This window comes from Malus domestica, chromosome 04 (genome assembly GCF_042453785.1).
Source record: "Malus domestica chromosome 04, GDT2T_hap1".
Classification (NCBI taxonomy): domain Eukaryota; kingdom Viridiplantae; phylum Streptophyta; class Magnoliopsida; order Rosales; family Rosaceae; genus Malus; species Malus domestica.
In genome coordinates this window covers 28,128,081-28,154,606 of record NC_091664.1, presented here as the reverse complement: position 1 = coordinate 28,154,606, position 26,526 = coordinate 28,128,081, and the positions used below count along the sequence as shown (strand labels likewise).

Below are 26,526 nucleotides of genomic sequence, written 5' to 3'. Positions count from 1 at the left end.
TCTGCCTTGGTTATTCTATTTCTAGTTCTCCAAAAAAAAAAAAAAAAGGGGTCAAGCTCAAGTTTAAGTACCAACCCTTAACCAAATTCTTGAGGTAGGGTAAAGTAAGTTGTTATTTTGTAATAATCATATAAGCACCAACCCTTTGCCAAATCCTTGCAAAATTCATTGAGATTTTAATTATTTTTTATAAACTAAATTATAAACATGAAATATTATCACCTGTTTTTTTTTGAAGTTGCAAAATAAAGAGGTGGATAAAGCAAACCCTTCAACCATTGTAAGATTCCCATCATAAAATGTAAAAAAAATTCTAAAGTGACTATAAAAGAAAAATTACAGAATCGAAAATAAGTATTAGGTTTCGTCAAGATTATATAAAGACAAGTCAGCGGCTCACAACTAACCACATTAATATTGACAATCAACTTGCATCTTATAATTTATTACATGCACATTACAGCATGTGTATTATAATTTATTTTATTAATTTTCCAATGCAAAATTCTTAAAATTTAAACATTATGCATGTGCAATTTATAAGTCATAAAGGTGACATCATGGGCAGATTTATACAGTTTGTGAAGTGCATGCATCAATCCTAATATACCAAAAATAATACATTCATCAAACATAGTACACTCCACCTGCACAAACTCACACGAAAGGTTTTTTAAGACAAAAAATGTACATTTTAGGCAATGTATTGATGGTGAATGAGTTGTACTCCTACATGGCAATAGAATCTTTCCTAACTTAAAAGCTAAAAAAAAATATAAACATTACAATATGAAAATGGAATGAAATTTGTTTAATATGCATCTAAATTAGGCTTGACAATTTATTGCACAATCTTTTTTTTGTCAAACAATAGATTTTGTTAGATTAGTCATCACTGACGAGGTTTGAATTCATGTCGTCATGCAAAACCTTAATACCCTTCAACTACTGTGATAAAGGGCCACTTGCACGACCTGTTAACTCAACATGAACTAACACGAAAATAATAGATTTGGGATCAACTTGTTAACGAGTTGGGTCATTATCAAGTCACCTGTTACGAACCCGTTAACGAGTCAGGTTGTTATTGAGTAACCTGTTAAGAACTCAATTAGAAATTGTCTACTAGATCTAGAAATTAGGCATAAATTTTTTTTGCATGACTCGTTAAACCGACTCAAAACTATATGACATGTTAACAGATCAAATCGTTATCTGGTCATTTGTTAAAAACTCGTTATGATAACAGGCTTGATACGACATTGGGAATACAACACAAAATCTTGGTCGTTTCAGTATAATACACCGGAACATGATGAATTTTTTGAATGAATGACCTTTAAATGATGTCTCAATACAAAGTTTACAAACCTTTTTGTTTATATTATATACATATACATATATATATATACTTTTTTTCACATTACCAAACCTTTCTCTAACCCGATAAAGTAGAAACAAAATCTTATCTAACACCAAAATATGAAAAATAAAAAAAATTGAGACAAAACAACAATCAAAACGCAGAAGATATCGAGAGCGAATTACAGCCGTTGATTGGGTTTTATTTGGACAGCGGTTAATTCGCGAAGTCCAACCTCTCCCTAATCCAACGGTGCGAATTACACGACACGCAGATAGAGAGGCTGAGCGATTTCTCGATTGTCCATCAAAAATCAAAACTTCTCTCTTCCCAGGACACCATCTCTGACGACTGACGGTCTTCCTCCGTCTCTACTTGGATCCTAACGACGTCGTCGTGATTCGCCGAACCAAACGCTCTGTTCCGCCGGATTTACTTCGTCTCGGTATTTTCTGCGCTGTTGAGAAAAAAACAGAGAGAAAGAGAGAGGGGGAGGGGAATTGACCTTTGAAACGCCGGCGTATCGGAATTTAGGGTTTTGAGGGCTGGATTTCGGGGTTTCTATGGGGCTCGGCAGCGATGAAGAGGTTGTGGTTGACGAAAGCGATGGCGGTGGCGATGGCGGTGGTTGTGGAGGCAAGTCGTACGGAGGCTCTGTTTCCTGCTCGATTTGCCTTGAAGTCGTCGCCGATAAAGGGGATAGATCTTGGGCCAAGCTGCAATGTGGGCATCAATTTCATCTAGGTAAGTCAAAATTGAATCGATTGGAAGTTTCGTTTTTTTCTAACTGCAATTTGAAAGATCCGGGTTCAAAATTGGTTTCTGATTTCGCAGTTATGTTGGATTTTTATTTTTTCGGTGATGGGTTGTTTGATTGGTCAAGAATTGAGGAAAGAAAAGAAATTTAAAAAAAAATTACGAAACTTAAACTGAATTTTGCTTCCTTTATTAAAGCTTTGGTTTTGTTGGGTTGTCATTGTTTGCCCTGTTCTAAACTTACATGTATTATATGTTGGGTTTTACGGCTCAAAATTAGGATGATGCAAAAAATTATGTTTGTGTTACCTATTTGGTTTTGGTGTCTTATTTGGGTTTGGATTTTGACTTCTTAGTTGGTTTTCTTGGTGGAGAGGTTTTATTAATTACCTATTTGATTAGGATTTGGATTTACTTCTTATTAGGATTCTTTTTGTAACCTAAGTCCTATGCATTATAAATAGGACCTTAGGGTTAGTGTATTTTGTGTGGCAATTTGGTAAGAGTCAATTTGTGAGGTAGAGAGCAATTTGGAAGAATCTTCTCTGTTTGTTTTGAGTTCTTTACTCGTTTGGTTTAGGGATTGTAATTTGTGGGATTTGGGTTGTGAGAGTTTAAACATTTTTTTGTAATCTCCGTTTGTTTAGTGAAATTCCTCGCCGTGCTTCACTCGTGGACGTAGGCTTTCCGCTGAACTACGTAAATCTCTAGTGTTAGTTTGAGATTGTTTGTATTAGCTTTCACCTACGACGTTGATATTGATAATTTGTTAGAATTCGCTTTCGTTTGTGCATAAAAGTACAAGAAGTGGTATTAGAGCCAGGTTTCGGCTTGGGCTTTGCTTGGCAATCACTATGAAGCCTTCTATGTCATCGGTGAAAGTTGATATTGAAAAGTTCAACGGCAATGACTTTGGTATTTGGCAATTGAAGATGCGTGCTTTGTTAGTTCAACAAGGGCTTTTGAAAACGCTAAAGGGTGTGAAGGCTTTGCCGAATTCGTGGACTGATGAAGAAAAAGAAGACGTTATGGAGTGGGCACTTGGAGCAATCCTGCTGACTTTATCGAATAAAGTCTTGCGTGAAGTTGTTAGCATCAAATCTGCACCGGAGTTGTGGATAAAATTGGAGAGCTTGTATATGACTAAATCCCTTGCTAAACGGTTGTATTTGAAGAAAAGTTTGCATACTCTTCGTATATGGATGAAGGTACGTCAATTCATAAGCATGTTGATGAATTCAATAAACTTATGATGGATTTGAAAAGTGTGGATGATCAAATTAGTGATGAGGATTATGCGATAACTTTGTTGTGTTCTTTATCTCCTTCGTATGAACTCTTTGTCGATATTATGTTATTTGGTAGAGAAAGTCTTAGTTTGGAAGATGTTAAAGTCGCTTTGAATTCTAAAGAGCTAAAGAATAAAGTGTCTGACACACAAGATGGAGCTTTGGTAGTTCAAGGAAGGAATAAGGAAAGGAGCAAACTTGGAAAGAACACTTGTAACTATTGTTATAAGGAAGGTCATTGGAAAGTAGATTGCCCTAAACTCAAGGGAAAAAAGAAGTCGTTTGATAAGTCTTTTGCTAGTGTTGATGCAAACATTGCAGAAGATTGTTCTGAACTCCTCTAAAGGTTATGTAAGGAGGTGGAGCTTGATACTCAAGCTCTTGGGGTGGAGTGCAATTCGCACTTTTTGTTTGTATGTTCAAGCTTTTGCTTGGATTTTGTTTCGTATTTGCTAGTTTTCGTAATGGAATTTGTTGGAGAAGGCGTTGGAGGAAATTTCAAGTTTGAAAGACTTTTGGATTTTTTGAGTCTAGGTGGAGTCGGTTTTGAAAGAATTTGGTGCACTTTTGTGTTTGTATTTTTGTATCCCAAATTTGAAGTTTGTATTTGATTTGGAAGTTTGCTAATTTTTCGCCGAGGTGGAGATTGTTGGGTTTTACGGCTCAAAATTAGGATGATGCAAAAAATTATATTTGTGTTATCTATTTGGTTTTGGTGTCCTATTTGAGTTTGGATTTTGACTTCTTAGTTGGTTTCTTAGGTGGAGTGGTTTTGTTAATTATCTATTTGATTAGGATTTGGATTTACTTCTTATTAGGATTCTTATTGTAACCTAAGTCCTATGCACTATAATTAGGACCTTAGGGTTAGTGTATTTTGTGTGGCAATTTGGTGAGAGTCAATTTGTGAGTTTGTGAGTTAGAGAGCAATTTAGAAGAATCTTCTCCGTTGGTTTTGAGTTCTCTACTCGTTTGGTTTAGGGGTTTGTAATTTGTGGGATTTGGGGTGTGAGAGTTTAAACGCTCTTTTGTAATCTCCGTTTGTTTAGTGAAATTCCTCGTCGTGCTTCGCTTGGATGGAGGCTTTACGCCGAACCAGGTAAATCTCTTGTGTTAGTTTGAGATTGTTTGTTTTAGCTTTCACCTACGACGTTGATATTGGTACTTTGTTAGAATTCGCTTTCGTTTCTGCATAAAAGTACAACATTATATATATATATATATATATTTCACTTTATCAGCATTATTAATCCGTTGCTTATGCAAGATATGATGATTATATCTTTCTTGCAGAACCATGTAGTTGGATTTCTACTTTTCAATTTCTTGTAATTTGATTCAATGGATAGAACCAGAATTTTTACTGGAAGATGCGGAATCGATACAATATGTCAATGAAAATGAAGTATTGTTTTGCATGATGGTCTCTTGAATATTTTTCTTTGAAACCAGTGGAGGTACTGGAACTGGATACTTTGGGAGATTTGATTTCTCTGTGAACCTGCAATTAAGTGAAATATATAACAGGTTTCTGTACTCCCATTGTCGAAAGTGCGGTGTTGACAACCTGAATTTGTATGGTATTGAGAGCCTATAGTGTCATAATTTAGTCACAGGTTCAGTAGACCATTCTTCAGATTACTTTGATAATCTTTGTCTTCGTATTCTTAATCTAGAATTATTTTGATCTTAAAGATGACATTTGGATATCCCCAATAGCAATTTCTTTCCTTTGGTAGCTCAAATCATCTCATATCAGTAAGTGGAGTTGCATGTTTGCTGAGGCATAGTTATATAGTTCTTACAAGGGCATAAGTTTAGTTATGCCTTTTCAGTAAAGATGATACGGAGCTTTCATGTTTCTTGATTTTTTTTGTGACGCCCTTTCAGATTGCATTGGTTCAGCCTTCAATGTAAAGGGGGCAATGCAATGCCCTAATTGTCGGAAAATCGAGAAAGGTCAATGGCTTTATTCTAATGGATGCCGTTCATTTCCGGAATTTAGCATGGACGACTGGACACATGATGAGGATCTCTATGATTTAAGTTATTCTGAAATGGTAAATAGTTTGGATCCTTTTTGAATTTAATGTTCTGTTACTTTTTGTGAATATTCAATTTTTGTACTCAAACACAAACTCTAGTTAATGGTTTTCTATATGCTGACATTATGGTTATGGCCCTTTGTTCATGTTTAGATACGTCTCTGTGGGTTCAACTTATTAATGACAGATAGTAAGGTTGTAAACAATATATAGATTAACTTACCTGATAGAATCAATATAGCATCAAAAGGAAGTTCTGCTTCAAAGGCTAGGATAACCCATTCCTTATTAAAGAGTGCGTTCCCTTCAAGCCAAAGGCCATGCTTCTAGATTGTCCTTGTATGTTATTTATTAGGAATAACATCTGCATATTAAAGCTTCACAGAAGCAGAAATAGTTGACTTTCTTCAGATATTTATTGCTATTCGTAACTCATAGGCAAAATCTCAATTTTCTCTATTGCTAGTGGTGAACCATCACCTCAGCTTATAGGTGCAGGTAACCTACTTTCTGCCTCAGGATATGGATGTCTATTTTGCATGTAAGCAAAATAGTTTGGCTGGTGTGTGATTTTTGTCAAATCTGAAGTTAGTGATGATAATGAGGAGCAAACTCTAAAATTGGTTAGTAGGCAGAGCCCAGTAAGCTGACAAGTAAGACAACGTATTGATGCTCGAAAGCAATAACTTAAGGTAAAACAAACTGCAGGACTCACACTGATTATAAGTTTTCAATTATAATTAAATAATAAGTAAAAAGAGCTACAAACGTCAACTAAATAATCAAAAGCAATTCGGTCTTAAACAACCAAACAAAAAAAAAAGCTTCAAAAACTCTACAATATAGCTGGATAAGAAATGATAGAATTTTATTAAAACAATAGAAGGAATTACAATAGGTGGATAAGAAATCCACCAACTAGAAAAACTAGCTAAGACCTTTCAAGTAGGACTACTTTACTAGGAACTAAGCTAAACCAACTTCATTTTATGGCTGCTAACACATCCATCACTACATGGGAAAGAGAATAATCCATGAACTCATTCGAAATTGATACCCAGTATCTAACTCTATCTCATAGTTCCTCTACTTCCACTCCCTTATAATCCTAAAAAATTCTTCTATTACTCTCCAACCAAATGTTCCAAAAAACTACCAACACCAAACAGCCCCACAAAGCTTTAGCTTTCTTCCCCTTCCATAAATCCTCGAACTTGGTGGTTAGAAGCTAGAAACATCCCTTTGGAATAACCCAACTAGCTCTAACATCCTTGAACAATTTCCATCAAAGCTGTATCGAGTAAGAACAATGGAGATAAACATGATTAACACTGTACTCCTCTGATTTACATAAACTGCACCATTGAGGAGAAATGCAAATAAAAGGCCTTCGCTTTTGAACCTGGTCACAGGTGTTGACCTTCCCAATAGCCACTAACCACGCAAGAACTTTGACTTTTGGACGAGCTTTTGATTTCCAAATCTGAGAATAGGGTGGAAAATGTTGTAGAGTTCCACACAAGGAGCTATAGGATTTGCAAGTATCTCATTATGCACTCCAAATTTTTATATTTAGAAAGAAAAAATGTACTCTTATGAAGAGTGCACAATGAGAATTTGTAGTGCTATAAATGCACCTTTTCTTAACATATAACATTATTATATATATATATATATATATATATATATATATAACAGATGGCAAAAAACTTTGGGACAGCATCTTTCGCACCCCCCCCTTTTCTTCTTTCCTCCCCCTCCTCCCAAAAGCCGCTACTGGCAAAACCTTATGAAGAGTAAATGGATGAACAATTGTAGATAGAGCCCACCTAGAATTCTTCATGTGAAGTAGTAGTACCACGTGAAGAAGTTTGATACCACTGCATTTATTTTGTCTCATGAGTAGCTTCCCACATAATTGTGAGGACAATGTAATGTCTTCTACATGTTATTCTGTGTTGGATAGTATTAAATCCAAGTGACATGTTCTGACTTTCAAGTTCTATGTCATGCGTGTGTATAGAATAGATAAAGACTTATAAACTGATGTGCTCTATAGACTACAGTGTAAAAATGTCGTTCGTCATTTTGATATATTGTTTGTATATGAATGCTTTTTGCAGTCCTTTGGTGTGCACTGGTGTCCATTTGGTAGCTTAGCACGACTTCCCTCATCATTTGAGTAAGTGATCTCATTTGCTAAAGCTAATGTTTAAATTTATGTTTGCTGAAGTTTCTTTTCTGTAGTTAGCATTTAGTTTCTTGGGTTCAAAAGATACCAGTTTCCTTAGGCTTTTAGGCTCTTAAGAAACTTGGTTTTAGCCTATGTCAATAGCTTGCCAAAATCGAGATTGAGTTGAGATATGCGTTGAGATGGGGATTCAAGATCTCAAACCCCATCTTGATTCACATAGACCACAGCTTGGTCCTTTCAAGTTTAAAGCAGGTGAAGTTTTCAAGTTTGTTTCAAAAGGGGTTAGTATTCCAATGGACCCCTGCAAAGGGGTACCTTGATCCCAACATCTTTTTTGTTTGTTATAGTAGCAAATTTGAACAGAAAAACATTCGTATTGATCTTTACAATAAAATATTCCTCCTGGTATATGTGGCTAAATGGATTCAATTCTGGCGACTTATTTTTACCACCCCAGTGTTTTTCTTAATATAACTTCAGTGATGCTGCTAATTTTGCTTATTGGCTGGCTTAGCAAATCATGTGGAATCGTATTAACATAAAGTGTTATTCCCAGTTGACCTTTATCGCTCTGTTGTACACATTTGGGCACAGTTGCGTTTTCCTGGGAAGTTACATGAAAGTACTAAGGCCCATCGTCTGATTATTTTCTATCTATAAAGAGTCTTTTATTTTCCTTCTACGTGGTCACAGTTATTTGTGTTTACTCTATTTATATTTTGTTTCCATGTTTCCTATATGCTTATAAGTTTCAGAAGAAAAAAAATGAGAATTTGGTTTTCGACTGGGTGCTTGCTATTTGGACTTCATAATGTATTTGTTGTATCATTTTACTCTTGTATCTTTATGTCTTTCAAGTTTTAGAAATTTGTTAGGGTTGTAAAATAGATTCAAATTTGGTACTATCCTAGTTTGGATATTATGAGATATGACCTGACCGGTCCATATTACCAGATAAGCGACCAATTGAGAAGTTTTATAAATATTAAAGCAAATCATATAACATAATTGACTTGAATGCATGTGTTCTGAAAGAAAAAATATGAATATATTGTAGACATGCAGCATGTTACATTTTTAAATATGAAGGTTTAAAAGTTTGTTTTTACTGGCAAGGTATTCATGTACACAGTGAGGGTGTTGCGGGAAGAAGGAGAGGAGTTCAAATAGAAAAAAATAAAAACAGAAACGCCTCTAAATCAACTATATGTTACATGCAGACGTTCATTTTTCATTTTACTTGCTATTCAAGTTTAATATCTTCTCCTATAAGTTGAACATTTTTTTCTTCACAATTAACAGGGAAGGGGAGTTTTCACCAACATCCTGTAAGACTTTCTTCTTGTCATTTTAAGTTGTGATACTCTATTCTGGTATTGTGGAGGATTGTAATACAATGTGTGATATTCATATGATTAAATGTTGTCGTGCAGATCATGAATTACTTGGACAGCATGCTATCTTCGCTGAGCATACAGCTGTATCATCTGCTGCCCATCCTTGCCCATATATCGCTTACTTTGGGCCAATTCACCCTTCATCCTCAAACTCCAGTGGAAATGTGTCAGAAGCTTCCAACTTCAACCATCATTGGAGCGGCACATCTGTACCTAGTGAAATGCCCAACTCCTACGCTTTTCCTGCCATGGATCTTCATTATCACAGCTGGGAGCATCATTCCCCGCCTCCATTCTCTACAACCAACAATCATATTGGTGGCGCTGACCAGGCTTCAGTTCCATCTGTTACTCAAAGATCTGCTAGGCCGAGCGCAGATATACCAAGATCAGGATCTTTTATGCATCCATTCCTTGTCGGTCACAGGTAAGATCCTTTTTTTTCTAAATGAAGCAATTTTAATTGGTTGTAGTTTAGTTTCTAAAAAAGTTAATCACACCAGCAAGATCATTCCTGGTTCTCAAACTTATCATTGAATTTGATTAACGATGCAAGAGTACACAAATCTCTCTCGATACGGTGCTGCATAACATGCTTATATATAATATAAGTGTTATGTTTATTGAATCATTTGTGTTTGCTTCCTGCAGTTCTAGTGCTAGAGCTGGCAGCTCAGTCACTTCTTCGATGATTCCTCCTTATCCTGGCAGCAATGCACGGGCCCGCGACAGAGTCCAAGCTCTTCAGGCATATTATCAACAGCAACAACCTAATAATTCACCAACCATGCGTACGCCCATAGTTCCAGGAGCCCGGAGATCCAGCAGTCAAAGAGGGGTAGCTCAAGTAGGGCCAGTGGCTTCATCATCGGACCAAAATGGTGGTTTCTATTTTTTCCCATCCGGTTCATCAGGTCGTAACTACCAAGAGGCTGAAAATCCGTTACCTAATCGTTTTCATCCATGGGAAAGAGATCACATGCCTTCATTCTCGATGAATCAGGTAGACCGAGATCAAGGTTGGTCTGCTTTTAACCAAGGTGGCAGTGGTTCAGACTCGGCCATCAGAGGGAGCAGCTTCCGGCAAAGGCATGGGTCCGAGAGGTCATCCTCACAAAACCGGTCATAGGCTTTTCTCCTCATCCTTTTGTTGGTGAAGCAAACTATCGCTATCTATAACTGAAATCAAAAGTTATGTATGCTTGAAAACGATATATAATGCTTGGCGTCTTGTCAAGTAATGACAAGACGCCAAAATACTGTCAGTGTGGCTCGGAAAACGCTCCTTTTGCAGCCACATGGTGGTGTGATGGACGTAACATTCGTCTAGTTTGTTCGCCTTCAGGGGTATGAAAATAAGCTCGTTGTGGATGGCAAAGTTATGATTCGAGCGCCTGCTTGGCCGTATTTTATGATTCTCGGGTCATCTGCAAATGTCCCGGTTTTTATCTGGATGGCCAGAACCAACTGTTGTTGAGGATAAGTAATCGGTGGGTCGTTTATTTATGTCCGAAAACATATATTCCTGCAGTGCTTGGTTTCCTTTTTGAACAATTGTTGGATGGATGTACATGAAATCAAATATTTTGATAGTTATTATCCCCCCATTTGCTTGTATAAGCCGGCAACTAAGAGCTCGTTTGGATATGTTTTTAAAATGACTGGAAGCGTTTTTGGTGAAAATATTTTGAAAACCAATCTTTAGTAAATATGCAAGTAAATCTTGGAAAAGCATTTAAAGTGCTTCCTAGAAGAAGCGTATAACTAGTTCTTCTTGCATAAAGCACTTAAAGTGCTTTTGGAGCCCACATTTTTTTTTCTTTTCTAAAAGCACTTTCAGTCATTTTAAAAACACATCCAAACAAGTTCTAAAATAAATAATTTGTTTTTCATTGCGGATAAAAGTTAATTATTTATATTATATTTGATGCAGTGCGACCCAATTCCAATGAATTTGGATCTCTTCAGACCTTAGTGTTTGACGCCCAAGGATTGGGGAATCCGAACTCTTGGTTTGTGTGAGAGAGAAACCGGAGCTCTTGGTTTATGTAAGGTGAGTCTACAGGATGAATTAAAACGAGTCGTTACTGATTGTCTTGTCTTGTTACGGTAACCGTAATAAGAACCAAAGTGGATCTCTGCCCTATTACAGTAACCGTTTAACTAGGGGCCAAGGCCTTGTTTGGTAGTGGGGATACGGCATATTGAAAGTAGATGAGAATGATTTTTCATTTTAAAGAAAGGTTATCTATCCAGTCCATGATTTTGGTGAGCATTCGAATCAATCGGTTTTCTTCATGAGTAATTAATCTCCGACCTTCAAGATTTTAGTCACAAATATGCGAAACGTGTAAGGTTCAGTGAACGATAAGACTATTACTAATTCAGACGTTAGCAACGCAAACGCGGGACAAACACAAACCAATTCAGCAAAAGACGGCATCGGTTAAGAAGATCACTTTTAATACATGACACTAACTTCAACGTCACAGATTTCACAGATGCAAATCACGATCGTTCAAGGTACGTCCTAATCTGAATCCGAATGTGTGTTCTATAGTACATCTAGTTCCTAACTTCCTGTCTCTGAAGAGACCACCGATACTCAGACGACGGCGTCTGGAGCCTACAAAGACGCTTCCTTCAGAGCTCCCCTGGAAATCACAACCATAGTTGGTACCTGACATGCAACTACTCAAATCAGCTGCTTATTAGGTAAAAAGTGCGGATAACAAGTATTTGACTGAACAAGCTGGAGTAACAATCAGGAAAAATTTCGGCAATACCGTGCATAAGGCGAAAGAGACCGAGACAAGCTTCTGGATCTTGAGCTCGGTCTGCTCAGAGTCCTGGGACGAGGCTGTGAAGCATCAATTTTTGTTATTAGGAGCACATAATAAAAGAATGCATTTTTATGATTCACTTTGTTTTCCATATTGTTTCCTTTTTAATTCAACACAAGATGAAACAGAGCGAAAACGGAACTTACAGAAGAGTTCGGAGACCTAGATCTTGTCCCAGATCTGCAATATTTCCAAGAATCCAAGTTAATATCCACAACACTATCCAAGTTAATATCTACGTAATTGGAAACGTAGAAAAGTACAAATCATAAACCTTTATCTTCAGATGCTCTACACCAAGCACCCCATGATCTTTCCAGCAGGTCTTAAAATATAAACCAATCAACAACAGTAAGAAATAAAAATACCAGAATCACACAAAATCTAATCCTTCGTGAAAAGCGGAAAAAATTCCACTCATCCTTGTCGTAATTTAGTGAACGTAGAAGTTTTGAGCTCTATGCTTCCCCAACGCTGATTTGCGGTTTTTGGTAGCTATAGCATGCGTTCGACAGCAATCCATCTTTAGAACTGAAAACTATTAAAATTATTTTCATTTAGATTTTTTATTTTTTTTCCAGAGGTGCTCATCAACAAAGTCGCGTCACCTCAACTAAGATTTGCAGGCATGAGCACCACATCAAGTTCCTAAGATACAGTCCCCAGATCTCCGCAACAGCCAGATCTGGCAAGAAAGAAGGAAACCTTCATAAACAGGTTAGGATAACTGGCTAACCTGCTAAACCCTTTAACCCCTTTACACCATCGAAAACTTAGGACAACTGATTTTGTACACCGAGTTTGTTCTAAAGAATAAAAGAGATGGAAGATAACAACCTCGCACCCTTTTCCAAAATACAATGCTCGGAATTTTTTTTTAAAAGTAAAAGAGGTGGGAAACACTCGAATCCTGTAGAACAAATCTAAAGGATTTGATAATTTGAACTGTAGCACACATATGGGTAACTAGGCAACTAGATAGGAAACGTAAAGATACGGCTGGCCTGTATGCCAGAAACTTCCAAGATTGAGAACCCATCATGAACAAATTTAATTTGAAGTTTTCTTCACATGTATAAACACAATTACGCATCTGACCCACAATAAAGCAAAAGCTAAGCACTTGGCCATTATAGCAACACAACTACTAAGTTCAAAATCTAATAAACACAACGATCATACAATTTCAACAAAATAAAAGTACATAAAAGGAAAAAAGTACATGTTCCGAGCCGATGAATCTGGAAAAGAAAAGGACACAAGAACTTAATCAACTCACCACCACGGTCACGGAACACTTGTGAAAAACAGACATCGCCAGCTCGAAGCATGTGATCCTGATCATCAAATACAAATAACTATAGTTAACAATCATATGATAAAAATATTTCAAGCATCTAGTCTTATAATATTTAATGCAATACCAGAAATCATATGTACGTGAAGAGCACACATTTACAGAATAAATGTAGGTTCTTACTTTCAGATCCTGCCACGAAACAGAAGGAGGCAATCCAGTGACCAGTACTGCACATGGGAGTGAAAATAATAAGTCCAATGAATTCAACTCCAAAAAGATGCAGCAAAAATTATTTTAACTCGCTACATACCACGATAGTCAGAGCGCCGGGAAACACCACGGCTACTGCTACTACGACTGTAACTTCTGTAGCGATCTGATGAGGAGTGTCGGCCACCATGCGCTAGTTCAACCTATAAGGCCAGATAAAAATATTAACACAAAGAGAGAATAAAGTAATATGCACTAAGTAGAAATGGTAGATAGAAGATGCAATCGAAGAAAGTATTGACTAACCCGTAAACGAACCCCATCAAAGTCATACCCATCCCGGCCGTAAATTGCATCATCAGCATCACGAGGATCTTCAAACTGCAATTAAGCATCGAATTTGAAAGCTTTACACAAATATCAAGCAACTTTTCAAACAAAAAAATAAACTCGTAGATGCAAATGAAATTTAAACTTACTTCAACAAAAGCATAACCTGGCGGTCTCGGAGGGATTTTGAGATCAATGTCAACAATTGGCCCATACTGCAATTTACATAGAACTATTAAAGGTAGATACAAACTAAAGAATTTGCAGTTAACATTTCAATTAGGGCAAGCATAAAAAATTAAGAACTGACTTTTTTTTTTTTTTTTTAACAAACGATATTATCTATAATAAGGAGGTTGGGGAGTAGACTAAGTCTCACAATGGGCTAGCAATAATGCGGTTCAAGTTCGTCTTTGGCAAACCTAAGACAGAATACCACTAGACCGTATATAACTGAATTAGGCGAAGCCCAAAAAATTTCTACCGAAAATCAAGATGGATACATAAAAATAAATTAACATTAAATATATCGTTAAACCTAACAAATTGTTCATCTTATTCGGAAACAAAATGGATAGAAATAAGAATTTTATTTTCACACATAAATATATCAAAAACTAAACACTCATCAGAAAATAATTATGAATTTCAATTAAAATTGTGAAAAAAAATGCGACCTTGAGAAACAAATCTTCAACTTCTCTCATACGAATATCTCCAGGCAGATTGCCCACGTAGATAGTGCGACTCGATCGCCGGCTCATTTTTTCTCCCCTGAAAAAAATCAGAATTACATAACCATAAAAATAAAAATCCAAACTTTAATCTGTTCATAAAAAAAAAAAGGTTTATTTACCTTTAATTCAGAGATTGCCGGGGGGGGGGGGGGATTATGGGTCAGTTATGGTCTGATAGAGTTGGGAGTTTTCTGAAGACTGGAGAGTTTTGAGAGCTTCTGGAAGAATCCGGATGCTCGTTGCATCCTCGTTGCTAAATCTATAAATAGTCGCTAAATCTATTAGAAAGTGACGGAATTCAGCAATAGTCGCTAAATCTATAAATAGTCTCCTTAACGACAAAAAATTATTTAAAAGTCGTCCCTTAAAAGTTTAATGACCAAAATTATTTATATTTTTTTATAAATTTTTATTTCTATAAATAGTCTTCTTAACGACAAATAATTATTTAAAGGTCGTCATAAAAAGCTTGACGACCAAAATCGTTTACATTTTCTTTTTCTCTTCTCCAAATTTTTATTTTTCTATAATATTTACAGCGGTATTTACTAAAAAGACAAGAAGTTGACCTTAGGATAGGAAAATAAATTTCATTATGACAGAAATATGAATAGTATATTACAGTGTTTTTATTTAAGTTGTGTAAAATTTTATTTTTTAAGTTATTAATTTTTTAAAACACTAATCTTACTATTTATACAGTAACACATGATGCTGAAAAATCAGCCTAGGAAAGGAAACATATGAAAAATATGGGACATGTGTAATACCGCAGACCTCGCCCACCGATTCGCAGGCACACAAATTCGGTTTTATTTCCGCGTCCTCGTAAACCAAAAGCCGCCACCACAAGACCGCAACTTCAAAACCCGCTTCAATCATTCTCTCTTTGCAAAAGAAAAGAAGAAGACGTAAATATCTCTCAATAATGTCGGAATCCAAGAGCAAGGTCGATTCTCTCAGGGAATGGGTTGTCGAGCACAAGCTTCGATCTGTTGGTAAATTTCCCTGCTCTTTTGTTCTTCGATTTTTATTGGAAAACGCAAGATGTTTTTGTATTTTCTTTGGCTTAATCGCATTTAGGGATTAAATACGTGTTCTTAATTGAATTATTTGATTCGGGTTCCAGCTTTATGATCTGGGTTTTCAAATTTTGATCGATTTCGGCATCCGTCTGTATGATATTGGTGAAAAAAAATCTGTCCTTTGGCTTTAATTCCAAATTTCCAATGTAATTTATTGAGATTGTGGTTCTGGTTTTGACAAATTTGATTTTCCTTTCCATAACGCTTGCAGGTTGTCTATGGCTAAGTGGAATTGTGGGTTCGATAGCTTACAACTGGTCTCAGCCCGGCATGAAGACCAGTGTGAGGATCATTCACGCCAGGTAGTTTTCCAATTTGTGGATTCTTAATTTCTTTTTCGACCGATAGCTATGTGCAGATTTTGCTATTTTGTGAATATTTGCGTTTACTTAACGGGTTAGGACCGTGGACACCCATTGTTTTGACACACATTTTGACACGTTGTTTTGATAAGCATGATCGTTGAGAGAACACCTAAAGATGGACAGTTTAGATTGTTGAAATACATTACGGGGTGTGCCTACAAAATGTGTCGAAAAATGGGTGTCTCTGGATCCTAACCCTTAATTTATAACTTTATGCGAAACAGGTAGGTCGATCTTTTCACTAAATGTTGTTGAGGCAAGAGTTTAGAGTTGCATACTCGTTTGAAGTCGAAATAATATTTGACCCACGGGAGCTTGTGCACATTTCTGATGATTAAATGATACTATTTGTAGTTTGTAATGTGAATGTGTATGCCATCTTGTTTGGCATTCGTCTCTCTCTCTCTCTTTGAACTGGATGTTGTGATTGCTGATTATCTATGCCTCAAACATTGTCGGTTCCGGTATTCCCTACCCTGCCAGTGCTGTTTGTGTCTCTAAGTCCTGTCCATAGGCGGCCCCGGGTATGAAAGTTTATGCCTTGGTTAAGATTGCCATTCAATTATAAATTTTATTATGACTGGTATGATAGAATTAGTGATTTTCTCCTCCCAACAACGTCACTGGACGGAATCTGTAATTTATGTGAGAATGAATTCCGGCGGGCAGGTATTATGTTCCCGAATTTGACAAAAAACAATGTATTGACTATTGAGTGTAAAGTTTTCAGAGTCACTGAACTCTTGCTAATTTGATTGTGGAGGTCCAGATTGAATTCTCATTGTCAGTTATTCTGGTTATAACTTTTCTTCCCCATGTCGACCGGGAATTCTCCCCTAATTCTGGTTTGCATTCACATTGACTACTTGTGTTTTATTTCTGACTTCTTACTCCTCGATGTTTTTCAGGTTGCACGCACAGGCTCTGACGCTCGCCGCATTAGCCGGTGCAGCAGTGGTCGAGTACTATGACCACAAAAGTGGAGCAAAGCATGATAAATACGCGAAGTACTTCCCAATTGAGAACTTTAACAAGGATTAAGCAAGGCGTGTGACGACCCTTCATGGGGTAACTTCCAATCCCATGTAGCATGGCATGGCCTTGTGGAAGTTTTGCCAAAAAATAGTTGGAGGATAATAAAAACACTTATTTGAACAGCCTTTCTTCAACCATTTTTTTTTTTTTTTTGTAATAATTATTGGATTTAGTTGCCATTATTGTATAACTTTGTAATAATTCCGGCATCGGGATTTCCCTGCTGCTGATTTCCAAATATGCTGTAATTAGGGCCCTGGCTTCTCTGCCCTTCCACTTCTCATATACTCTCATCCCCTCCTATTTATGCGGTCACGGTTAAGTCACGTCAATATTTTATATTACTATTATTTTTTGTCTTATTATCTGTATAAAAAATCAATATAAAATGTCGACGCGGTTTAATCGTGACCTCACAAAATAGGAGAGGATAAAAGTGTATGAGAAGTGGGAGGGCAGAGAAGCCGGGTCCGTAATTAGGCCTCGGCCTTAGTTCATTTACTTTCTTGTTTATTCTGTTTCTTGCTGCACAATCTAAATATCTATTCTGAGCATGACTACTTTCGTAACGTGAATTGATCGTTTGTCGGTGACATGTAGCGAGAGGCCGTCGTAGGGGATTCCACCGTCGGTGGCAGGTTTTCAAGTCAATCGTGCAATGCTATGTGTTTTTAACTATTTTTTATACAGCTAATTATGATCGGTGTGGATATTGTTCCCGTGGCATTCCTGTTGCACAGAATTCTTCTCTATAGCTATTGGTTTTGTGGAAGTATGCCCATAATCTTGAGATGTATGATGAACATGAAATTTTGAATATTATTTTGAAGAAAATCATAAACTCAAAACTGCACGAACTTTTGAATATTATTTTGAAGAAAAACATGAATTATCTTATCTTTTGTAAAAAAAAAAGGTTCCGAACAACACAAACGTGACCACACGCCAAGAAATTAATCAGAGTGGAAAACTAAAAAACAAAGTACTTTCTAATTAAAAATCAACAAACGACTAGCTAGCACTAAAGATTTGTCACAATACTACGGTTTGGTGGTATTTATTTTCGCTTAAACGTGAGAGGTCATAGGTTCGAATATCGTAAATGGCGAATTTGATACTAAATTTGGCTGCCCATTGTGTGGCTTAGCTGAACTTCTATTTCTCCTAGTACATCGATAAAAATATCAATGTACTAAAAAAAAAAAGCTAGCACTAAAGATTTAAACAAGAGATACAATGCTGACTCTTATAACTTGCTCTTGCAATCCACCAACTTTCCATCGATGCGCACTTTCTTGTAGTCTTCAAACCTTTCATCGACCCGCGCGTTCTCTTCTTGCACTCCACCGGCTTTCCGTCGGCCCGAAAAGCTCTCTTCTTCTTGTTGTAATTCACCCACATTCCATCGATCCAGTCCTTATGAAATCTCAGGATCCTCTTAGGGTACGCAATATGATCCGCAGTCGTTTCAAAGTACACCCAGTATTCGTCCTCCCCTCTCTTCTCAGTAACGGTACCTACCCACCAACCCTTGTTGTCCAACACATCGACCCTGTCAAGGACATCAAACCCTAAATCCGCTTTTTCTTGAGAAGGCTGAGGAGGAAGAGGCCGGACCTCGTCCGCCATGACAACACCTTCTAGAGGTTTGGACTCGTGGTGCTCCTCCACAAGGGTCTTGTACTGTAACACTAGTCCCCCGAGTTTGCAACTACCGTTGCTGCGTAGTACGAGCCGATAAATCCATATTCTTTGCTGGAGACTTCCACCTTGTCACCTTTTTGAAAAACCAGTTCTCAAGGAAAGTTAGCTATTTTCTCGCTCTCGTTACCTTCTTGAAAGCCCATTAGAGAGAGAGAGAGAGAGAGAGAGAGAGAGAGAGAGAGAGAGAGAGAGAGAGAGAGAGAGAGAGAGAGAGAGAGAGAGAGAGTAATAATGCAAGCGATTAGCAAAGTAACTCAATTAGTGAGAGCATAAGGCTATATATAGCAGAGGTTTAGGGTGGAGGCATTTGCTATTTATAATTGTTTTAGTAACTCAATTAAATTCCAACAGAAAATAAATAAATTAAATTTAGCCCAATACATTAAGCTCGAGTAATTATTAATAAATAGTTAGTAACTCAATTAAATAATCTACCTAGTACCTATACAATTAAAAATGTCAAACTCTCTTCTAAAATGCCAATGCTGTTATATATGCAACTATTTGGACACACAAAACTAACACATTTGTTGATATGATTTCTAATACAGGTGGAGTAAATACAATGATGGCACCCAACTCTATCGAGAGCATGTTCAAATTTACGTGTTCAAATAGTTTATTATTATATGCTGAAAAACAATAACTAGGAACTAGCGGTATCACTACTCTTGCTTTGAACAAAAAGATAAATCATTTGAACAAAATTTGATTAATTCTACTGATATCTTTTAACAAGCTAATTAGCTTAATGACGTGCAAAAGTGAGGAATTGTATTGCTAGCTAAAGCTTATTAAAAATGGATTGAATATTTTCTATCTATCTTCTGCTGCAATAGCAGCAGATATTTATATACATCATATTACACACGCATGCAATAAAGAAATATATTGGAAGATGCATCTTTGCTGTCCACAATGATGCAGTCCATGTGAAGACCCTTGCTGTCCACGATGCACTGTGAGTGGAGCATCTTCGACAGAAGAAAATGGCTCCCATTAGAATAAGCCATTAGAATAATCTTCTCATAATCTTTTCAACAGACTTCATCTAACAGCCCCCGCAAGCTAACAGGGGGTGGTACAACTGGGAGCTTGGAGATAAGGAACTGAAATCTGGACGAAGACAATCCTTTAATGAAAATGTCAGCAAGTTGGTCCTGGGAACACACATAATTAACCAACAACTGACCACGAACAACCTTCTCACGAACATAATGATAGTCAACCTCAAGATGCTTGGTTCTCGAATGAAAAACCGGATTGGACGCAAGGGCAATTGAAGAAACATTGTCACACCAAATGGTTGGTTGAACCAGATGGAGATGGAGATCTTTATAAAGAGACCTTAACCATGATAACTCTGCTGCAGTATAAGCTAACTGCCTATACTCTGCCTCTGCACTCGACCTCGATACTGTCTTTTGCTTTTTTGAACTCCAGGATACAAGGTTGGAACCCAAATAAACACAGAAACCACCTATGGAGTGACGAGTATCGGGGTTGCCAGCATAATCTGCATCAGAAAAAGCTGTCAACTTCGCAGTTCCTGATTTATACAATAGCCCATGATTATACGTAGCCTTCAGATACCGTAGGATTCTCTTTACAGCCATCCAGTGCGTTGTTTTTGGAGAGTGCATGAACTGGCACACTTGATTCACAGCGTATGATAAATCAGGCCGAGTTATCGTAAGATACTGTAGTGCTCCAACAACACTACGATACATCTCTGGATTGGCAAAAGGATCTCCAGCATAGGCACTCAACTTCTGACCAGACGGCACTGGAGTGGAAATGGGCTTTGCGTCTGTGAAGTTAGTTCGAGTCAGTAGGTCCAGAGCATATTTGGACTGACAGAGATGCATGAAATCACCATTATACTTGACCTCAATACCCAGGAAATAACTTAGTGGTCCCAAATCCTTCATTGAAAACAAACTACCAAGTTTCTTAATCAAATGATCCATCTGGCGAGGACTATTCCCTGTGAGGAGAATGTCATCGACATAGATTAAAAGAATGAGATATACACCCCGTTGATTAAACACAAACAAACTGTAATCACATGTGGACTCCTCAAAGCCCAGTTGAAGCAAGAAATCTGAGAAGCGTTGGAACCAAGCCCTAGGTGCTTGTTTTAAACCATAAATAGAACGTTGCAGCTTACAAACATGATTTGGAAATTGTTTGTCAATGAACCCTGATGGTTGCCGCATGTAAACATGTTCATTTAAGTAGCCATGCAAGAACGCATTTGATACATCCAGTTGGCGTACAGGCCACTTCTTTGACACAGCAAGACTTAAGACAAAACGAATGGTGCTGTGTTTAACCACAGGACTGAAAGTCTCAGTGTAATCCACGCCAGCCTTCTGATGAAAACCATTAGCCACTAACCGAGCTTTATGACGCTCAACAGTGCCATCTGCTTTGTGCTTAATTTTGAACACCCATTTATTTGGCAGTACGTTCATGTCAGATTGATGTGGAACTAAACTCCACGTGCCACACCTTTGTAATGCATTAAATTCTTGCACCATAGCTTCCCTCCACTCATGATGCTTGACTGCCTGACTGAAGCAAGTTGGTTCAACAGGAATATCTTTAATGGTAACATGCATAGCATACTTGGGATTGGGTTTGACAACTCCAGACTTGGAATGTGTAGTCATAGAGTGGCCAGTATCACTAGACACATTAGCTGGCAAAGATGGTGAATTGACTAACACTTGCTCATGTGATTGTAGTGTGGGTCCTAAGGAATGGTTAGATGGTAATGGTATTGGGGGTGGAGATGTTAGATCAGGAGAGGAAGAGATATGTGGCGTGATGGAAGTATCAAGAGAGGACTGGGCACTATGGGTATTGGTTGTAGTAGGACACACGGGAACAGTTGAGGTTAAGGGAAAAGTAAATAATAATTGGGGTAAAAGATTGTTACCTTGTGATGCAACGCTTTCAGGAGGAGATGTGAGTCCCTTGAAAGGGAAAAAATCCTCATCGAATAGGACATGGCGAGACAAGTAAACTCGTCTTGTGGACAGATCCAAACATTTGTATCCTTGATGATCAAGAGAATACCTAAGAAAGACACATGACTTGGATTTTTGTTGTAATTTATTTTGATTATATGGTGTTAACCAAGGAAAACAACGACAACCAAAAACTTTGAACATGGCATAATTTGGTTTTCTTTGAAACAATTTCTCAAAAGGAGATATGTTTGATAGTACACGAGTTGGCAGACGGTTTATCAAGTATGTAGCAGTTAAGCATGCATCAAACCAAAACTTATTAGGCATATGAGATTGAGAAAGCATAACAATACTGGTTTCGACAATGTGTCGGTGTTTCCGTTTTGCCAATCCATTTTGTTCAGGATGTTTTGGACAAGAAAAACGTTGAGAAATTCCATGAACGCCAAGAAAATTTTGAAAGACATGACTTTTATATTCACCACCTTCATCACATTGAAAGGTTTTAATTGAACAATTAAACATCTTTTCAACCTTAACTTTAAACTTTACAAATATGTCAAAAACTTCAGATTTTTGTTTCATGGGAAAGATCCAAGAATATCGGGAATAATCATCCACAAACAACAGGTAATAACGAAAACCTTCATTAGAAATAATTGGAGAACACCACACATCAGAATGTAAAAGTTGCAAAGGAAATTGAGAGACAGACTCAGACTTACTGAAAGGTAACCTAGTACTCTTTCCTAAAGGACATGACTCACAAAAGATGACATTAGATGTACCATGAATTGGTACAAATTTATTTGAAATTAAAAACTTGATTATTGGTTTGGCAGGGTGACCAAGACGAGCATGCCACTTTTGAACAGACACCCTAACTCCCACAAACGCAGAAACTGGATACTTGAGTTGACCACTGCCATTTGGAAATGGGTATAACCCATTCTCACATCTCCCTCGGAAAAGCGTCTTCCGTGTCTTGAGGTCCTTAACAAGGAAAAAATGTGGAAAGATTAGTAAATAACAGTCATTGTCTAAGGTGAACCTATGGGCGGAGATGATATTGGTAGAAGCAGTAGGACAATGAAGGATATCTTGTAAAGCAAATGAGCAAGCAGTAGTATTAAGTTGAGTTGAACCACAATGTGCAATAGAAATTCCAGAAGTATTACCTATACCTCCCACACCATCTTTACCAGTATAGTCTTTAGGATTTACCAAATTCTGAAGGTCTGGAGTAATATGTGCGTTGGCACCTGTGTCGAGGAGCCAAGTTCCATTTTGCTGCTTGTTGATGGGGATGGTGGAGGACGTCATTGCCGAGAGAGGTTGGGCAGGGATTCGGCCTTCAAAAGCAGTATTCATGCGGTGGTAGCAGTCAAGAGCGGGATGTCCAGGTTTGCCGCAGATTTGGCAAACAATGCGATCACCATATGAAGCAGATCTTTCAATATTACCTGAAGGATTGCGCTGATAATTATTATTGCGTGGGTTGTAGCTTCTTTGAGCACCACGAGTGGATGGAGAGGTGCCTCGTCCATTTCCACGAGAGTGGCAGTTAGAGAACCATTTATCCAACTGAGGATCATTTGATCCTGTTGTACCCAGGTAGTGTACGCTGGGTTCAGAGTGGTTGCACCAGTCACAATCTTTGGAGGACACACCAGCGTGCCATCAACATATCCCATCAGGTCCCTACTTTTTAGGATAGGGAGTATTTGAGCCAACCACAGTGGGTAGTTGGTTCTATCAAGTTTGATATTAACAACAGTGGAAAACGGATGAAAAGAGTTGTTCGGGAGGGTGGATGAACTAGCGGGAACATTGTTTTCAGCCATGGAAGCGAGGAGGGGAAGGATAGGAAACTAGGATCGTTGTCGTTAGACAAAAAAAGCTCTAGAAACCATATTAAAAATGGATTGAATATTTTCTATCTATCTTCTGTTGCAATAGCAGCAGATATTTATATACATCATATTACACACGCATGCAATAAAGAAATATATTGGAAGATGCATCTTTGCTGTCCACAATGATGCAGTCCATGTGAAGACCCTTGCTGTCCACGATGCACTGTGAGTGGAGCATCTTCGACAGAAGAAAATGGCTCCCATTAGAATAAGCCATTAGAATAATCTTCTCATAATCTTTTCAACAGACTTCATCTAACAAAGCTATCTTTGATCTCTAACCTTTTATCACCATTGACAGAAACTATACTATCGACACAAACAACAGCTTGAAAATCTCCTCGGGACACACCATGAACAGGAAGATACATAAGATTTTCGGTGTTGAAGTTGTAGCTGGCTAAGCGTCCATCTATGTCAACCAAAAGAACCTCGTCCCTCTTCCAAAGTATTAATGGAATATCTACCTCTTGATCCAGTTTGCGCACAACAGATAAATGTTTTGTCCAACCATCATCAAATTCATCCATCAACCAAATTTCAAAGGGTTCTTCATCTTCGCCATGGTAAAAGCCAAAAAGAGCAACAGATTCATTCCACACTGTAAGCGAGAACTCATGCGTCGGAAACTCGTAGAAACAATCCGGAAGTAATATATCATGAAAAACTTCATTAATTGCGTCGTAAGAAATGACCAATTGCCTCTTTTCCTCTTCAAGTCTGCCATAAAATGGCAGAAATTCCTTCTTTTCCTCATATCCCAACCCATAAAAAACTCCCTCGAAGTAGGTCGAGAAATTATCGTTACCCCAAAAATAAGTATTTTCTGTTTCCAAGTAGTCTGTCCCGATCTTTTTCCAAGAATTAGTACTCAATGTGTATATTTCTGCTTGGGGAGGATGAATAATGAGACGATCATCCTCTAATATTTCCTCACCATAAGATACGATGCTGATGAGTATGTAATCTTTACGTTTCGGATCATAGCCAAATCCCAACGTACACGAAAACGCATCTTCGAAGCATGACTCGGGAAGAACCCTAAATTCCTTGATTGCCGGATTGTATAAAACAAGTTTTCCGGTATAAAGATATAAACAAAAAATCCCATCACAATGACCTACAATACTCACAGATTCACCAAGTTCTTGGCCAGGGAGCTCAATAAATTGTCCCCTGCTTTTTAATCCCATAGAATGCGGAAAATGTAGGTCCTCAACAGTACAATTAGGGTTGTGATAAACATCGCTGTCTTTGTCATTGCGAAGACTTAGGAATGAAAACACGAGTTCCTCGTTGTTGAATTCGGTAGTGCTGAGGACAGAACGCTTGAAAAGGATGCAAGTGGAGGAGCTGGAGGGTTGGTCGTTGTATAAACGGAGGTGCTCAGCTACGAAATGGGGATTGTTAAAAAGGACATACCACGACTTACGGACACATTTGAATCGCATTAGGGATTTGGGAGGCAGCCTTGCTAGGATTTCCAACCCTATTTCGTCTGGGATGTTGCAGAAGTATGTCATTTCGGCTGCGATCCTCACCTTTCATGAGTAGCGATGGGCGGACAATGCCAGATGATAACAATGGTCAAATAATAGTTTCTTTAAAAAAATCAGATGACAAGGGATAAGGGATATTTCACAGAAGCAAAACTTTCCATCCCGAAGAACAAAAATATTCAAGCAAGTTCAAAGAACAATTTAGAAAACTTTTTTGAGCTAGGACTAAAAAGATAGTGAAAACATATCGTCGAAGTCATACCAAAGAATGTTGGGGCAACATACTTAAGGTCGAGAATGCAGGGGGGAGAGACAAAAAGATGTGCAATATTGATTGATATGCGGACTGGAGAGAGATTTACAGTTTTACTTGGCATGATGGTAAGGGAAGGGAAGGGAAGGGAAGAGAAGAGAAGTTTTCAGTTGGACATTCTTTATATAGTATGTTGCATTAGGTTAACAAACCTTTGCATAAACTCTGTGGCCCATATTACTACCTGTAATAACTTTTAATAACCACACCCTGATATTCATCAGTTTAAGTTTTCCCATGGTATACACGTATGCATATATATGTTATTCATCAGTTGAATACATGAATTTTTGCTTATTTCTTTTATACAAGCAATAGCAGGAGGGGAGAGTCGAATTAAGGATCTCGGATCCATATGCTCTTAACTAACAAACTATCTTAATCTGCATGATCAAACGACTAATTTATCTCCTAAATTAACTCAGGTAGCAGACATGAGTGTAATCCAACTTCATGCATGCAAAGCCGGCTATGAGGGTAGCCGAATTGATGATAGGGAATGCATGGGAACTAAAACAACAACAAAAAACTAAAACTAAAACCAAAAAAAACCTATTATCTACTGTACTTCATTATTTAACCATCTTACATATAAGCATGATGGGGAATAGTTCCTCGATTGATGAAGAGATTTTTCTAAAAAGCTACAGTATGGTATGACGCGGTCAAGAAAGATTGGAGCCTCTGAAACCATAAAATAGGAAAATCCTATGGGAAAAAAAAAGAGTAAAATTAATTTGCTTTTGCTTTTTCATCATGACATGTTTTGACCAAAAAAAATCACTATGACATGTGAATTATTGCAGACCAACCACTCATCTTTTGGTATATCTTACTCATGTATAGTGTTATTATTTCATTTTAATTGTAGAATGTTTGTATTATTTTTATATTCATACTAGCATATGTGCACACATAAAGTGTGTGAGAAATTTTTTTATTTTTGTTTTTGAAATAGAAGGAGAGAGGAAGAGAGTGATAGAGAATGTGGGAGTGGGAAGAAGTTGTTTTTTTTTTTTTTAATTAGAGATATGTTATGATTACATGTAAGTGAGATTTTGAAAAAAAAAAAGTAAAATTTGGTTGTATGAAATTACATTTCTACCCCATATTTCTTATTTATGTTTTTTTTAATTAGAGGGTTAAATTAGTAATTTCTTAAAATTT

The 26,526-nt window shown here is 37.4% G+C and overlaps 4 protein-coding genes across 7 annotated transcripts; 2 read left to right on the top strand and 2 right to left on the bottom strand.

The window, feature by feature from the left end:
- The first annotated feature begins 1,506 nt into the window (after nucleotides 1-1,506).
- On the top strand, nucleotides 1,507-10,651 carry LOC103433908 (E3 ubiquitin-protein ligase RFI2). The gene is made up of 6 exons (XM_008372200.4): nucleotides 1,507-2,107; nucleotides 5,299-5,468; nucleotides 7,577-7,635; nucleotides 8,950-8,975; nucleotides 9,081-9,471; nucleotides 9,696-10,651. The coding sequence occupies exons 1-6, from the start codon at nucleotides 1,927-1,929 to the stop codon at nucleotides 10,171-10,173; spliced, it is 1,305 nt and encodes a 434-aa protein (XP_008370422.1). The 5' UTR covers nucleotides 1,507-1,926; the 3' UTR covers nucleotides 10,174-10,651.
- An 818-nt stretch (nucleotides 10,652-11,469) lies between these two features.
- On the bottom strand, nucleotides 11,470-14,766 carry LOC103433907 (serine/arginine-rich splicing factor SR30-like). 4 transcript variants are annotated; one of them, XM_070820019.1, is made up of 12 exons: nucleotides 14,584-14,766; nucleotides 14,405-14,501; nucleotides 13,877-13,942; nucleotides 13,704-13,778; nucleotides 13,498-13,600; nucleotides 13,368-13,414; nucleotides 13,167-13,224; nucleotides 12,496-12,572; nucleotides 12,162-12,425; nucleotides 12,034-12,067; nucleotides 11,831-11,904; nucleotides 11,470-11,724 (listed from the first exon to the last, which is right to left on the bottom strand). In XM_070820019.1, the coding sequence occupies exons 2-9, from the start codon at nucleotides 14,489-14,491 to the stop codon at nucleotides 12,321-12,323; spliced, it is 618 nt and encodes a 205-aa protein (XP_070676120.1). In that variant the 5' UTR covers nucleotides 14,492-14,501; nucleotides 14,584-14,766; the 3' UTR covers nucleotides 11,470-11,724; nucleotides 11,831-11,904; nucleotides 12,034-12,067; nucleotides 12,162-12,320. The 4 variants fall into 4 exon arrangements, with proteins under 4 accessions (XP_070676120.1, XP_070676123.1, XP_070676122.1 ...); XM_070820022.1 differs by lacking the exons at nucleotides 12,162-12,425; nucleotides 12,496-12,572 and having other exon boundaries at nucleotides 14,584-14,760; XM_070820021.1 differs by lacking the exons at nucleotides 11,470-11,724; nucleotides 11,831-11,904; nucleotides 12,034-12,067 and having other exon boundaries at nucleotides 12,353-12,418; nucleotides 12,496-13,224; nucleotides 14,584-14,761.
- A 406-nt stretch (nucleotides 14,767-15,172) lies between these two features.
- LOC103419438 (uncharacterized) lies at nucleotides 15,173-17,450 on the top strand. Its single transcript, XM_008357541.4, has 3 exons — nucleotides 15,173-15,462; nucleotides 15,761-15,851; nucleotides 16,823-17,450. Exons 1-3 carry the CDS (start codon nucleotides 15,393-15,395, stop codon nucleotides 16,953-16,955), a joined length of 294 nt encoding a protein of 97 aa, XP_008355763.2. The 5' UTR covers nucleotides 15,173-15,392; the 3' UTR covers nucleotides 16,956-17,450.
- Nucleotides 17,451-23,665: 6,215 nt separating this feature from the next.
- On the bottom strand, nucleotides 23,666-25,199 carry LOC103434087 (F-box/kelch-repeat protein At3g06240-like). Its single transcript, XM_008372398.3, has one exon. It carries the CDS (start codon nucleotides 25,068-25,070, stop codon nucleotides 23,799-23,801), a length of 1,272 nt encoding a protein of 423 aa, XP_008370620.1. The 5' UTR covers nucleotides 25,071-25,199; the 3' UTR covers nucleotides 23,666-23,798.
- Nucleotides 25,200-26,526: the final 1,327 nt, after the last annotated feature.

Excerpts from the sequence above, each read along its gene's own strand:
- LOC103433908 (XM_008372200.4), top strand. The coding sequence starts at position 1,927 with ATGGGGCTCGGCAGCGATGAAGAGGTTGTGGTTGACGAAAGCGATGGC. Across the intron at positions 5,469-7,576 it reads ATTTAAGTTATTCTGAAATG|TCCTTTGGTGTGCACTGGTG; the intron begins GTAAATAGTTTG and ends TGCTTTTTGCAG. Across the intron at positions 8,976-9,080 it reads GGAGTTTTCACCAACATCCT|ATCATGAATTACTTGGACAG; the intron begins GTAAGACTTTCT and ends GTTGTCGTGCAG.
- LOC103433907 (XM_070820019.1), bottom strand. The coding sequence starts at position 14,491 with ATGAGCCGGCGATCGAGTCGCACTATCTACGTGGGCAATCTGCCTGGA. Across the intron at positions 13,943-14,404 it reads TTGAAGATTTGTTTCTCAAG|TATGGGCCAATTGTTGACAT; the intron begins GTCGCATTTTTT and ends TGTAAATTGCAG. Across the intron at positions 12,426-12,495 it reads GCCTGCAAATCTTAGTTGAG|TTTTCAGTTCTAAAGATGGA; the intron begins GTGACGCGACTT and ends TAATTTTAATAG.
- LOC103419438 (XM_008357541.4), top strand. The coding sequence starts at position 15,393 with ATGTCGGAATCCAAGAGCAAGGTCGATTCTCTCAGGGAATGGGTTGTC. Across the intron at positions 15,463-15,760 it reads GCACAAGCTTCGATCTGTTG|GTTGTCTATGGCTAAGTGGA; the intron begins GTAAATTTCCCT and ends TAACGCTTGCAG. Across the intron at positions 15,852-16,822 it reads GTGAGGATCATTCACGCCAG|GTTGCACGCACAGGCTCTGA; the intron begins GTAGTTTTCCAA and ends GATGTTTTTCAG.
- LOC103434087 (XM_008372398.3), bottom strand. The coding sequence starts at position 25,070 with ATGACATACTTCTGCAACATCCCAGACGAAATAGGGTTGGAAATCCTA.